The sequence below is a fragment of the Plecotus auritus genome (assembly GCF_963455305.1).
Source record: "Plecotus auritus genome assembly, chromosome: 6".
Lineage (NCBI taxonomy): Eukaryota > Metazoa > Chordata > Mammalia > Chiroptera > Vespertilionidae > Plecotus > Plecotus auritus.
The window spans coordinates 97,791,402-97,806,633 of NC_137773.1; the positions used below are offsets into that span (position 1 = coordinate 97,791,402).

Genomic DNA, 15,232 nt, shown 5'->3' on the forward strand with positions numbered 1-15,232 from the left:
CTCATGCAGAGCAAAACCAGTCTTCTTTCCTACATTGGAAGGTCTCCATGGTCCATTCTTCAAAATTTGCTCAACATCTCCATTCTCCACTGGACACTCCTTCATCTCTGTCCTCTCCATCGGGTATTCTATGTCCCCCTGATCCTCACTGGATGCTCCCTATGCCGTTCACACTAATGTCCCACATTCTCTGACCATACTGAGGCCCACACCCTCATTCCAAACTGACCGTTTCACCACGGTGCTCTAAAAAATGCATCTCTGAGATATCCCACTTCCATCACAGTGTTGGTGCCCAGGACACAATTCCCATGGTGCTTCCAACCAGGGATGGAGCTCCTGGGGGAACTTGGGGCCCTTTGATGTAAAATTGGCCCTGGCTGATGTCATCAGGGTGTCCTTAGCAAGGCTAGTGGTGGGACACTTCCATACAACCTTCCCTGCTTCCTTCCCAACAGAGCCACAGGGGCATATCTGGGGTCGGGACCCAGAGGTGTTTCTAGAACCCAGTAGGCTGCCCACTGTCCCTTCATGGGTTAGGACACCACAGGCTGTATATGTATAATCACACACACAATCACACACACACACACACACACACACACACACACACACACACACACAACACATGACATAGCCTGGGTCCCAGGCTGGAAGCCTAAAAACATGGGTGGAGCCCCTGGAAGCCAATAAGGATTTTATTTATTCATTCCTATCTCTATTTTAAAATGTTGAGTGGGGTCCTAACCTGTTTGGCTCATAAGAGTGTCAGCCTGCGGACTGAAGGGTCCCAGGTTCGATTCCGGTCAAGGGCATGTACCTTGGTTGCTGGCACATCCCCAGTAGGGGGTGTGCAGGAGGCAGCTGATCAATATTTTTTTCTCATGATATTTCTCTCTCATCGATGTTTCTAACTCTCTATCCTTCTCCCTTCCTCTCTGTAAAAAATCAATAAAATATATTTTTTTAAAATGTTGAGTAGGGCCGAAACCGGTTTGGCTCAGTGGATAGAGCGTCAGCCTGCGGACTGAAGGGTCCCAGGTTCGATTCCGGTCAAGGGCATGTACCGTGGTTGCGGGCACATCCCCAGTGGGGGGTGTGCAGGAGGCAGCTGATCGATGCTTCTCTCTCATCGATGTTTCTAGCTCTCTATCCCTCTCCCTTCCTCTCTGTAAAATATCAATAAAATATATTTAAAAAAAAAAATGTTGAGTAGGGAGCACAGAATCCAAAGCACATTATTGGGCGTCACCTAATGGCAGATGGTAAAAGTACAGCCTCTCAGTGATGGGGGACACAGAACCACATACACAGGCCTTAGGGTTCCCCCAGCCTTTGAAAGCAGCCACGTTTTTATGAACCCCACACTGAGAGCTTAGATTGTGGGCACAGACTTCAGAGACTGCCCTGGCTTCTTGTCCATTGCAAGGGTGAGATCAGAGGTTGAGAAGAGACCCTCTCTGGCTGTGCCTCAGTTTCTCCCAGGGGTCCTGAGTCTGGTTGTGTGGAGAGCTGTGACTGCAAAGTATATACACCCTTATGCAGATGGCCAGGGTTCTTATGACCTGAAGGAGGGGATCCCCAGAAGGGTAACCCAGGTGGAGAATTTGCATCCTCAAGGTGACCACCATGCCCGTGCTGCTGGGGGTGGTGGACGTTGTATGCACAGCCCAGATCCCTGAGTTCATTGTCAAGGGCTGGAGTGGGGGCAATGGTTCACCCCTCCTCTGAGGGTGGGCAGGGGCACAAGGGAGCAGGTGGAGAGGATTTAGGACCCGAGTCTGAGTTGGGTAAGAGGACTCCCCAGTCTACCTTGGGCACCCTACAGAGGCCCTGCGTTCACCCCACACCCCCTGCAGTCTCTGCAAGCCTCCCAGCACAGGTGTGGGCTCCCCTACTGCCCCCATCCAGGTTAGAGGCTGTGAATTGCCCACAGCACCCTCTTCCCTTTTCTCCACATCAGAGCCACCCAGGGTTCCTGGTGGCTTTGCCCCCAAACACACCACCCTCCCAGCCCTTCAGCCTCCGGCTGCTCTTGCCCCTAGCCCCCCACTACACCCCCCTGCCACAGAAGCCATGAGGAGGGGACCTTCAGGAATGCTATGTCCCTCTCCTGGAAACGGGGTCCCCAAAGCCCCTACTTTACTAGAGATGATGTGTCAAGGACTGTGAAGATCCATGGAGGACACGCCCTAACTGGGTCTGGCATATGGGTAGCATGGTGCTCTGTGCACGGCCACTGAGAGTGCGCCCACCTCACATAAAGGTCTGTCCAGTTCTGCCCTCTCCCCATCCCTGGAAGGAGTCAGCCCTACGCCTTGGTGACTACAGAAGAGGAGGTGGAGGAGGTGCTGAATTCCAGGGACGGGACTGACTTTGAAGCCTGCAATGTGCCTGCTTCCCCTCTTTGTCCACCATCTGTGACTGTGTGCGCTTGTGGTGGGTACAAGGCATTGGATTTTACGGAAAAAGCTCCTCTGTGGGGTGCTGGGCTGAAAAGAGGGGACAAGAATCTTCAACAGCCAACCGGAACCAATCAGCTCTGGATCTTTGTGGAATGGGAGAGGGGGAACAAATCTTTTAAGTGCTGACACCAACACTCTGTGTTCTCCACAGTCCTGTTCAAATTGGTGAACTGCACTCAACAAACCCCCTGCTTAACTTAGCAATCGGAGCCACTTTTCGGCTTGGGCAGTGCAGATATGGAGTTGGGCCTTGGTAGGTAGGAAGCAGTCTTTTACAAAAAGGTGATTGGAGGACCAGCATGGTCCTGGGGTTGGACATGCAAGTGTTTCTAGATGGCTCAGGGCAGTGCATAGGATGGAGGACACAGGCAGAGTGGGTGGGGGCACCTGAGGAGCTATGAAGGTCGAGGGTCTGATCTGACGGTCGTAAAGATCCATCTGAAGCCCTGGTGGGGTAGCTCAGTTGGTTAGAGCATCCTCCTGATATGCCAAGATTGTGGGTTCATCCCCAGTCAGGGCACATGCAAGGATCAGGCAATGAATGCATAAATAAGTGGAACGACAAATCAGTGTTTCTCTCTCTCCCACTTAAATTTCTTTTTAAGATCCCATTGAGACCACCTGTAGGGTGGTTGGAGGTGGGATGAGCAATAGAGCTCCCTTTGGCTCCTGGACCCCCAGGTTTGCCTACACATGGAACAGGCAAGAGTGAGGGAGGGGAGGCTGTGCACACCTTGGAGTCGGTGGGTAACTACCTGGCGCCCTCCAGTGGAACAAAATTGCTGAGTCAAGGGATAAGCCCATTTAAAAGAGGAACCACATGGTATCCCAACATTCAAGATTCTTAACTGCTTCTTCTTTTATTCTTTACTAGCGGCCCGGTGCACGAAATTCATGAACTGGGGGGGGGGGGGCATGTCCCTCAGCCCAGCCTGCACCCTCTCCAATCTGGGACACCTTGGACATCCCTCTCACAATCTGGGACTGCTGGCTCCCAACTGCTTGCCTGCCTGCCAGCCTGATCACCCCCTAACCACTCCCCTGCCAGCCTGATCGACACCTAACTGATCCCCTGCTGGCCCGATTGCCTCCAACTGCCCTCCCCTGCCGGCCCGGTCACCCCCAACTGCCCTTCCCTGCCAGCCTGGTCACCCCTAACTTCCCTCCCCTGCAGGCCTGGTCCCCCCACCAACTGCTCTCCACTGCCAGCCTGGTCCCCCCCAACTGCCCTCCCTGCCAGCCTGGTCATCCCTAACTGCCCTCCCCTGCTGGCCTGATCACCCACAACTACCCTCCCCTGCCAGCCATCTTGTGGCGGCCATCTTTGACCACATGGGGGCGTTCATCTTGTGCGAGGGCATGAGGGTCAATTTGCATATTACCTCTTCATTATATAGGATTTTTATTTTTGTTAATCCTCACTGGAGAATATTTTTTCCATTGATTTTTAGAAAAAGTGGAAAGGAGGGATGGCAGGGGGAGGGGGGAGAGAGAGAGAGAGACAGAGAGAGAGAGTCATAGATTGGTTGCCTCCCACATATGGCCGAGAATGGAACCTGCAACCTAGGTATGTGCCCTTGACCTGGAATCAAACCCAAGACCCTTCCATCTGAGGGTCACCAGCCAGGGCCCCAACTGCTTCTTGTTGCAAGCAATTGTGATATTTCCCTCTGGGCCTACCACCTGACACTCCCAAAATCTGAGGGCAAATAGCCAGGCCCTTTGCAGTGGGACAGAACCACTCTAGGGGCAGTGGGTGGGACCACTCTAGAGGCAGTGGGTGGGACCACTCTAGGGGCAGTGGGTGGGACCACTCTAGGGGCAATGCTAGGGGCAGTGGGTGGGACCACTCTAGGGGCAATGCTAGGGGCAGTGGGTGGGACCACTCTAGGGGCAATGCTAGGGGCAGTGGGTGGGACCACTCTAGGGGCAATGCTAGGGGCAGTGGGTGGGACCACTCTAGGGGCAATGCTAGGGGCAGTGGGTGGGACCACTCTAGGGGCAGTGGGTGGGACCACTCTAGGGGCACACTCCAAATGATTCCCCAAGGCCCCAGTGGCCCAGCTGCCCACCATTGTCACCTTTTCATTTGTACCCCCTGCAGGGCCCCTGTCCTGCCACCCACCAAGGAAATTTCTCCCCATACCCCACCTGAACCCTAACCCTAACCCTCATCTCAGGATGGAATTCTGGCAGGAGTACCCCAAACCCAGACAAGCCAAGACTGAGGCCCCAGGGGAGGAGATGGGAGGACTGGGCAGGGGTGGGGATGGCTCTGAGCAGCGACAGATCACTTCATCCACAGAGCCCATGTGCTTTATTGGTGGGTACACACTCAGGAAGGGGCAACAGAGCCCTGACCATGGATCCAACCCAGCCTTCCTCCTCCAGGACCACCGTGGAGGGGATTCACATCCATTGGTCTTCTCTAAGGACACCCGGAGGGAGGTTGGGAGTCCACGTGCCCTCGCCCGGCCTGGTGGGGGGGTCAAGGCCAGTACTATCCTCAGGTCCACTACCGGGGCCAGCCATCTGCAGTGGGAAGCCGGCGCAGTGGGGGCCCGGGCCGTAGGGGCTCTGCAAGAGGCCGGGCCAGGAGCAAGGGGTAGGGGAAGGTCTTGGAAAAGTCGCCGGGGCCACCTGGTGCTGGCGAGACGCGTTCGGACTTGATGCTGACGTGGGGGGTCAGTGGGGAGGCACCGCGGGCTGGAGTACCTTCTTCGCCCAGGCTTCGGCCCCCACTGCAGGGGGGCGGGGGAGAGGGGAGAGAGAGAGCGCGCGCGCGCATAAATGAGATGGGGGCCGTGAGCTTTACGAGGAAGGGAGGGAGGGAAACCAGGAGATGCACGGTTGGGCAAAGGCTTGGCGGGAAGACCTTGGGAAAGGAGGGGGTGGCCATCCCCCTTGGGGCCTCCAAAATAGAATCCCCGCCACGCCCCCCCCCCCAGCACTCCGGAAGGGCTGGGTGCAGAAACAGGAGTGGCCACCAGGTGTCAGCAGTGGCTAGGGGCTTCGGAAGACTTGGATGGGGCCCCGCCTGGGGGCCTGACTCGGGTTGGAGAGGCATGGGGCACTTACCTGGGCTGGGCAAGGCCGGCTAGGGGCCCATCACCCCTCGAGGGCTGCCAGGGGGCCAGGGAAGGGGGCTGCAGCAAGCCGGGAGGCGGAGGGGGGTCTCCCAGGCCATATTCTGGGGGTGGGGGCAAGAGGAGTAAGCTGAGGCCCCCACCTCTGGGATCCCCTTGCCCAAGCCTGAACCACCCCACCAGCCAGTTTTCACTTGGTAGGTGGGGGAGTGTGGCCTGCCCAGCAGGCAGGTGTATGGGTACCTCCCACAGCAGAGCTGGTAAGGGGCGCATACCTGGGGGGCCTGCTGGGAGGAAAGGGAAGGGTCCTGGAGCTGCCGTGGAGCATGGACTCTGCAGGCTACTGTAGAGGCCTCTCTGTGTGGAGAAAGGGTGAGGGGGAAACTGAGGCCCACACTCAGGCCACTCTGCCTGCCCCCATCAGCCTGGCACTCCTTCCCCTCACTCACTGAGGTGCTGCTCAGTGCCCCTCGGGCCCCTGCCAGGCCGCCAGGCAGGTCTGGCCTCCTCCCATCTGCTGCCAGGTACAGGGGTGGTGGCGTCTTGCTGGCAAGGTGGCTTGGTGAGAAGAGAGGATGGGCCAAGCCTGTGGAGCAGGAGACCCCCCAGAGAGAGGGCAGGCAGCCATGTCATCTACGGAAGTCTGAGTCCAGAGTGATGAACACAGCCAAGCAGTGCCAGAGCCAAGATCCCACCGCACAAGCTCCCCTGGGACCCCGCCCCCACCTTCCCCAGGGCCTATGCCCCATGCTTACCCACCCCATGCTTACCCGGGGGCCCAGCTTTGGGGGCTGCTGGCCTGAAGGGGGATGGGCGGCTCTGGGCGGGCAGGGCTTCCCCAAGCCCATTGGAGTCACAGCCTGGTGGAGGCAGGGCCCCATATACCATGTCTGGGCTGGGCATAGTGGGGGCTGCTGGCTGAGGGCAGAGAGGACACGAATGGTTGGAGGACCAAGGAGATGAGGACACCAAGTCCAAGAGAATATCCCAATGAGTTCAGGGGCCAGCCTCCACCATTTGGAAGCCCTCACTACCCCTCCCTCTGGCCTAACCTCACAGGGCTGGGGGTGCCTGGCTCTGCTGCTCCTGGACAGCTAGGCCCAGAGCTGAGGCTTCTCACTCAGTATGAGCTTGGCACTGAGAGGGCTTCTCAGGTATTTGATGAATTAAAAAAATAAAATAGAAGGAAAGAAAACAAGGAATTATCTGCCTTTTGAACTCTTATTCATCTTTCAAAGCCCCAGCTACAATGCCCACTCCTCCAGGAAGCTTTTCCTGCCCACCCAGGCAGAGACCTACCACCGTATTCTAGGCTTTCTGGACCTTTTCCAGTCTCAGCCTTGACCATGTGGGCCTAAGAGATGGGGGGAGGGCCACATTCATGGCAGGGCAGGGAGTCACTTACATAGAGCCGGGGTCGGGGCAAGGCTGGCTCACCCCCATCACCTGCCAGCCTCCGAAGCTTCTCTCCCGGGCCCTCAGGCCCCTCATCTGGTTCCAGCTCTGGCCCATCAAGGCCCACACCCCTCCGCTTCAGTGTCTGTGGGGAGGGGATACAACAGGATGAATCTCCCCCCATCCGAGCCAGGGAGCCTGGTTGTATGGTGAGGGGAGAGACCTACCCAGCTCTGTGGGTGGGGCAGAGTGCAGGCACAGCCTGCTCCAGCTACATTCCATTGACCAAAGCCCCCAGTGAGTTATCATTTGCTAAGTTCCAAATGTGTGCGAGAGAGAGACTGTCTTGCCCTGAAACCACAGATCCACCCCGGCCTGCTGGCACTGTCCTAACACTCCTGAATACAGCTCTGGTATCTCCATTCTGCATCCATGTGCTGCTTTAGAGCCTGGCATGCAGTAGGTGCATAATAAATGTCAAGAAACTGAGCACCTGAAGACAACTTTATAGGACTTTCTGAGCTACCTGGGACCAGTGACCTGCATGGTCCTGGACCTCAGCGAGGTCAGCTTGCTCCACGGTGCCTTTTATTTTCTGTTCTGTACTCACCAAATGGGTGATAGGATTAAATGAGATAATGTGTATAAAAGGCACATAGCACAGCCTTCAATCTATAGTGGTTGATTTTTTTTAAAAAAAGGTTTTTTATTGATATTTTTTTTTTTTTTTTTTTTGAGAGAGAGAAAGTGAGAGGAGAGAGAGAAACATCAGTGTGAGAACGAACATCAATTGGCTGCCTCCTGCATGCCCTTTACTGGGGATCAAGCCCACAACCCTGGGCATGTGCTGTGACAGGGAATTGAACCCACAGCCTTTAAGTGTATGGGACCACGCTCCAACCAACTGAGCCAGGGCCGGCTGATGTTTTTATTTCTGCTAGCCAGGTAACCCCAGAGGGACACTCTAATACCCTAAACCTGCGTTAATTGGCAGCAAAGCTAGACGGCAACACTCATCTTTTGTACAAACCGAGTCCCTAGCCTCTGAGCCAGCAGAATGTGCTGGCTTCACGGGGAGGAGAGTCCAGGGTACCTCGAGGATGTCGGTGTTGGTGCGGCTCTCGTGGGGTTCGCTGTACTCCGTGTACTTCAGGAGCACTCGGTCCATGTCCGTGCTGGCATACTGGAAGAGGCGATTGGCGCTGTTGAAGATGATGAGAGCAATCTCACAGTCGCAGAGCACGCTCAGTTCGTAGGCCTTCTTCATCAGCCCAAACTTCCTTTTGGTAAATGTCACCTAGACCCAGCATCCACAGGTGAGAGGGAGAAGACAAAGATTTGAGGTGGGGTGGAGGAGATGGAGGGGCCTAAATGCTTTCTGAACATGCCTCATGATTCTGTGCTTCTGTATGTGCTGTTCTTTCTGACTGTTCTAACTTCTCAACCTGGCAAACTTCTATTGATGCTTCAAAACCCATCCCAAATGACCTCTCCTTTGGGAAGTTTTCCTTGGTCTCCTAGGCAGAGACCACACTCCCTCTCTGAGCTTCCCCAGTTCTGTGCCTCCCTCTGATCCAGCCCTCTGAGTCGGGTGTGTTTGTGTCAAGGTCCATCTCTTCTGTGACCAGGACTTCAATAAATCATTAAGAAAATGAGCAAATGCTACATCTCAAACTCTAGACATGTCATCAAGACTCATTCCTTCCCAAAATGGCTAGGCCTTTGCCCAGGCTGTGTCCCCTGCCATGAATGCCTTTCCACCCAACAAACTCACTTGACGATTCCTTTGGTCCAGAATGCGTGAGATCTGTATTTTTTTCCTCCCCATTGTCCTAGGCTGGCAACCTTGGTCTGTGGGAGAAGAAAAAGAGGACAGAGTGAGTGGGTGGAAAGTGAGGTCAGCAACCAGCCTTCCTTCTGTCCTCCATTTCCCCCTGCCAGGCACTGAGGAGAGTTGATGGGGGAAATCAAGGCAGGCTGGACCACCCCCATGGGCCCCATTCTCAACCAGACCAGGATACAGTCGATATTCAGTGAACACCTTTGTACCAATTCCACGTGAGGAGAAGGCTGACCCAGGCCAACAGATGGAGGTACAGATGCTCCTGCCCCAGCTTCGAAAAAACTCCCCCCTGGTAACCATGGGGCCGCAGGGAGCCTGACCTCCTTGGGCACCTGTCTGCAGCAGGGATGGCAGTGTTGTGTGCTGCTCATTGTTGCTGGGGACAAAGGGAGCTAACCTACCTGCTTGGCACATAGCAGATGCCACATATGTATTGCCATTGTGAATATTGGCAACAGCCTGAGAGCCCTCAACAGGCCAGGTTGGAGGGACATCCGCTGCAGCACTCGGTAATCCTGAGCCTCTGAGAGTGAGCCTCATCCGCCCATCGGACACCTTTCAACTCATGCAACATGCAACAGCTCCTCAAACTAAGATGGAGGCCTGCGGTTACGGAAACAAAACAAGTCCGGCCAGTGTAGCTCAGTGGTCGGATGCTGACCTATGAACCGGGAGGTCAGGGCACATGCCTGGGTTGTGGGGCTCAGTTGTGTTTGTGTGTGGGGGAAGCATGCAGGAGGCAGCCTATCAATGATTCTCTCTCATCATTGATGTTTCTGTCTCTCTCTCTCTCTCTCTCTCTCCCTCTCCCTTCCTCTCTGAAATCAATAAAAATATATTTAAAAAATAAAGTACATAATTCAGTGGCATTTAGTTATTCACAATGTTGTAGAACCATCACCTCTCTCTAGTCCCAGAATTTTTCATCCCCCCAAAAAGAGACCCCATTCCTATGAGTAGTCATTCCCCATCCCCTCCCCTGACCCCCGGCATCCACTGACCTGCTTCCTGTCTCTATGGCTTTGCCTGTTCTGGAAATGTTATGTAAATGGAATCATACAATGTGCAGCCTTTTGTGTCTTCTCCCCCTGCCCCTTTTTTGATTATCTGCACTTTCTAACTTTCCCCTCAGTGATTATGGATTATTTCTGTTTAAAAAAATTTTTTTAATTAAAAAAACTTTAAATAACAGAAACCCACCCCTGCCCCACTTTCTAGCAGGAGGAGGTGAGGACGCCCCAGAAAGACCTCAGGCTTGGAGCCTTCAGACCCCGTTTTGGGCCCAGGGCAACATGGGTGATACCCTGGACCCTCCCCCCAGGGATCTCAGATCTCCCCAATGTGAGCCCCAAAAGTGAGAGTGGGCAACTCAGGGAGGACAGCATGTCCCCAAGACAAGCAGCATGCTGGGGTCCAGGCCTTCCCCAGTGCCCCCATGCAGGGATCCTTGGAATGAAGAAACCTGTCGTGAGGCACCCATCATGCTGTACAGTCAGCCACCCCAAGGCCCCGAGATCCCTGGCACCCCTCCACCACTCTGTGACCACACTTGACTCCCAGCCACTCCCATGTCACAGGTGACTGAGGCAGTGTCACAGGCCTGCCCAGGGTAAGGGGCCAGTGCTCAGATCCCGGCCAGTCTCTGACTCACTGGGCAGCCTTCAGCCAAGGGGGCCTCCCCTGGCCTCAGATTGCTGTTCTGTGAATGGGTGGGTATGAAATGCAGAGCACCTGGCACAGACCTGGAAACAAGCCCGGGGGAAGGGTAGGGAAATGAGGTCTGTCTCCACGAGTAGCCACAGCTGCTTCTCAGACCTCAGCCTGAGGGTCTGGGTGGGACCACCTTCATCCCAGAGGCCCAGGGCCCAGGAGTGTAAGATGCCTTGGCCATCGTAAGTGGTTCGCTGTGTGACCGCAGGAGTGTCCTCTACCTTCTCTGGGCTGGGTTTCTGAGCAGTCACAACTATGCAGAGCCCAGCCGATGAGAGCTCCACCCAACCCCCTAGCTCCAGATTGATTTGCTAAATTTAACCTCTGGGGCTAATTTTAATCCCTGGCTAGAATCGGGCTCGTTCCCACGGCTGGGATGTGTTGCCCTCGCCCTGATGGATCCCCGGGGACAGAAGTGGGGCACTGGTCCGGAGGTCCCGGTGCCAAGATGACTCCGGAAATGCCCCCCACGCCTGGGGTCCCATGGGAACATGGGACTTGAACCTGAGAATCTGAGCCTGGAATATCTGACTCCAGCCCCTTCTCAGTCTGTCCCCATTTTAGACAAGGACATCCCTGCTAGGGCAGGGGTCACATCATGGGAGAGCCGCAAGAGCCAAAAGGTCAAGAGGGTCTCTCTGAACTGAGACCCAAGAGCCGAGACAGGAAGTGAGTTCCAGCCAGAAGGGACAGCAGGTGCGAAGGCCCTGAGGAGGGACAAGACACAGCAACAAGCCTGGACGGAGGAGCTTGAGGGAGAGGCCTCAGAAGCAGGGCCACTCTGGGTCCTCTGAGCTGTGGGGAAGGCTGTGAGTTTGGGTCTAAGAGCAACGGAGAGCCATGGAGGGTTGGAGAAAGTGGGATGGAGTTTTAGTTATCATTGAAAACCTTTCCATGCTGGGGGGTGGCAGGGTAGAGATGGCAGGATACTGGAGAAGAGGCCAGAGCCACATCCATCTGGGCAGAAACTGGGGGTGAAGTCACGGTATCCCAGGTCTCTTTGGGTCCATCAGAAGGTCCCAGATCCTCTGCCTTCCCCGGGGCCCGGCCTGACAGGCACACATGGGTTCACACTCTTCTACCCTTACATGACCCTGGAACTCCCAATCCTCACACAGGAACTACAGTCATCCCCAGCATTGGCCTTTGAGGGATCAACCCAACACAAAGCTTTGATCATGATCCTCCCTGCTCACACACTATTCATGGCTCCCTACTACCATCAGGAGAAAGTTTCATTTCCCAGCCTGGCATTCAAGGCCCTGTCCCAGTCAATTCCTGCCCACCGTTCTCTACCTTCAACAACTCCTATTCACACTTCAAAACCCAGCTCAAAAAATCCATCCCTCACCCTGGCCTGTGTGGCTCAGTTGGTTGAGCATAATCCCATGAACCAAAGGTGGCTGGTTCAATTCCTGGTCGGGGTTTCAGGCTTGATCCCTAGTAGGGAGCATGCAGGAAGCAACAGATTGATGCTTCTCTCTCCCTGTCCCTTTCTTTCTCTCTGAAATAAATAAAAACATTTTAAATATAGTGTGTGTTTTTATTTTTATTTTTTTTTAATTTTTTTAAAAATATATTTTATTGACCCTTTACAGAGAGGAAGGGAGAGGGATAGAGAGCCAGAAACATCAATGAGAGAGAAACATCGATCAGCTGCCTCCTGCACACCCCCTACTGGGGATGTGCCCGCAACCAAGGTACATGCCCTTGACCGGAATCGAACCTGGGACCCTTGAGTCCGTAGGCCGACGCTCTGTCCACTGAGCCAAACCGGTTAGGGCTAGTGTGTGTTTTTAATCCATCCCTCCAGGAAGCCCTCCTGATCTCAGTGTAGACTGCTACAGCTGCCATCCTTCCCTTCAGTTCTGACCCCATGGGGCTGGGGATGTGTACATCCGTGGATCTGGGATCCAGACTGGAAGCCTCAGGATCAGATATAGGGGTTGTTGGGTAGAGTTGGTGAATGGAGCAGGTTAAAAGAGGCACGTCTGAACTACCCCCAGTTTCCCTCAACAACTTCCTCTCAGACTCCCCCAGCTGACTCCCTACCCAGAAATACACGCGCATGCAAATCCAGCCACTGAGTGGACCTGTCTCAGACCCAGGTGTGAAGGGCCAGCCAAAGAATGTGGGGGTGGAAGACCTAGGATGTGCATATATATTTGTACTCACATGCAAATCCTCACCCCGAGCCGCAGACAGACCAGCAACCAGCGCTCCAGATGTTGGCGTGATCGGAACTGCTGGGGGGAGGTGGTGGTGGCTGCTGAATGTGCCAGGCACGAGGTGGGAGGCTGAGGTTTGGGGAAGCCTCTTCTGTGCACCCCCACACCCATGTTCAGCCAGAAAGCAGAGAGTTTGTGGCATCTGCCCAGCAGAGAGGCAGAGGTAGACCCATGGACAGGAAATGGAGCAAGGGAGAAGGGTCAGGAGAAGTCCAGAGGGCATCTCAGAGGAGGAAGCATGTAATTGGGCCTCAATGGAGAGACTGGATGGGGCCTGAGCAGATGGGCAGTGGGGTGGGCATTTGAAACCAAGAGACCACTTCCCCACCCCTTTCTTCACACCCTTATACTTAACATTCATTAAGATCAACCATGCTCCGACCACTGTGATAAACAGACCTGAGGTAGAAAGTGTACGTAGAGCAATGGCCGCGGAAGACTGGAAAAATGACTGAGACCTACCATATAAAGACAATGGGCCCAGAGGGCTCTATGGCTGTTTTATCAAACCTTAAAGGACAGGAAAGTGAGGGAAGTCAGTGGTGGGAGATTTGGGGGAAGGTGGTCCTAGCTGTGGAACTGCAAGGGCTAAAGGTCAGAGTGATCATGAGTTTGGCATTTGGGGAAAAAAAACAAAAAAGCAAAGACGTCTGTATGGCTGGACAGCATAGCCAGGGGGAGAGGTGAGGAGCATGGTGGTGGGGAGGATTGTGGAGGCTGGGTCGTTTAGGTATTTGTGGGCTTTACTCTGAGGACAATGGGAAGCCATGGAGAGTTTGGGGGCAGGGGAGGGTCAGGATATGATTTTACAGTTTAAAAAATCCCCTTGGACTCTCATGTGTTGTTGGTGGGAGGGGAAAGAGGTACAGCCACTGTGGAAAACTGGCATTGACTAAATATGAACATATGTCTAACCTGTGACACAGTGACCTCTCATCTCAGTATTCACCCAATAGAAATGGGCCTATGTTTTACCAAAGGACTCAGCTTCATTCATCATAGCCCCAAACTGGAAACAGTCCGAACACCCTCCGTGGGAGAATTGGCAAATACTTTCTGGTATACTCTACAGCCGACTGCTACATTGCACAGAAAAAGGATGCACTCTGGCCCCATGCGTCCGCACGGGGGACTCTCCTAGACCTGTGCCAGTTCAACAGTGTGGACGCCGCAGAGGAGACATGCCATGATGAGTCCATTTACATGACGTTCCAGAACAGGCAAAACTCACTCACGGTGATGGATGTCAGCACAGAGGCCGCCAGGGCAGGGGCCGTGACAGGGCAGCAAGAGTCCTAGAGACCGGGTGCTTGGTCCCCAGTCCAGGGTCTGAGTACAGGGATGTGTTCAGTTTGTGCAAATTTGTGAGTTCTACTTGGATGGTTTCTGTGATTTATCTCAAGCAAACGTTTTTTAACAAGCTCCCGCCTGCTCCTGGCTGCCATGGGGAGCAGCAGCTGTCTAGGCAGGAGTGAGGTGGCAGGGAGAGGCTGAGGTGAGAGACAGGGGCCCTGAACTGAAATGGGGTGCAGGTGGGCAGAAGTGTATGGGTCAGTTGTCTACAGAGGGGACAGCACCACTGGAGCACACACCTGGGGTGGGGAGGAGCCCGGGTTCCAGGCCTGAGCACGGTGCCGTGCAAGCGCTGGGGGATGAAGGAAGATGAAGGAAGATTTTCATGAGCTTCTGGAGAACCATAAACTCTCTGTGATGAGACTTGTGGTCACTAAGTCAATCAACAAATATCCCAGCAGTCCTTTAGGCCATGACTGTCACTTCCCTGGCCTGGTGAGAACTCCTGAGCCCCTGGTGATGGAGATGGGGCCTGAAAGGAATCCCACTCTCCCACTGACTCTTCAGCCTGGCCTCTCTCCACGTGAGGACTCAGGTTTTCTCACCTGTAAATGGGGGTAAGAATCCTTCTTCCAGCAGCTGGGGAGGAGGGGCTGGGGGCGGGGAATGGTGCCCGCAAAGTGTCTGTGCCTTGGGCCTGGGGACGCTGAATCAGGTGCCATGGCGACAAGCACAGGACAAACTTGGCAACATCGAGCCCCCATTTCCTCCCCATAAAATGGGCCACAGAATCGTGGCCTCACAGGCTTTGCAGTGAGGGTTTGAGAGAAAGGATCAGGGACGGAGCAAGTTCCTCTTCTCGGCTCCCACTGGGACTTTAATAGGGGGATGAGCGACAGCATGCTGCCAGACCCCTGCGCCCAGAGGCCACAGCTTGGTGGGGACCCAGGCCAGGAAAGGAGGGTAGGAAAGGAGAAGTGAGAGGCAGGTGGGTGGTGGGGGGAGGTGAGGGCCCGCAGGGACTCTGCGAAGCGGGGAGGGGGCGCTGCTCCTGGGCCACTGCAGCAAATCAGGCCAGAACGGCCTCACGCAACCCAGGCGGTGGTTTCATCACCTGTTCCCCAAGTACCTCATTACTGGCGACAGGAAGAGCCCCTTGGAAAGCCAGGACCCTCCACCCCCCTCTCTTGAGGGCTCTAGTGACTCTGACCC

The 15,232-nt window shown here is 54.7% G+C and overlaps 1 protein-coding gene across 2 annotated transcripts in view; it reads right to left on the bottom strand.

The window, feature by feature from the left end:
- Positions 1–4,761: 4,761 nt before the first annotated feature.
- The window catches only part of LOC308249960 (myocyte-specific enhancer factor 2B-like), a 30,714-nt gene continuing 20,243 nt past the window's right edge, over positions 4,762–15,232 (bottom strand). For both annotated transcript variants that reach the window (XM_080672118.1, XM_080672117.1), the window contains 8 exons: positions 8,721–8,797; positions 8,040–8,243; positions 6,957–7,091; positions 6,322–6,469; positions 6,001–6,137; positions 5,827–5,908; positions 5,544–5,655; positions 4,762–5,206 (listed from right to left, as the gene is read on the bottom strand). In XM_080672118.1, the coding sequence (XP_080528244.1) occupies positions 4,981–5,206; positions 5,544–5,655; positions 5,827–5,908; positions 6,001–6,137; positions 6,322–6,469; positions 6,957–7,091; positions 8,040–8,243; positions 8,721–8,797 (1,121 nt within the window). In that variant the 3' untranslated portion in view covers positions 4,762–4,980. The remainder of the gene's footprint in view (positions 5,207–5,543; positions 5,656–5,826; positions 5,909–6,000; positions 6,138–6,321; positions 6,470–6,956; positions 7,092–8,039; positions 8,244–8,720; positions 8,798–15,232) is intronic.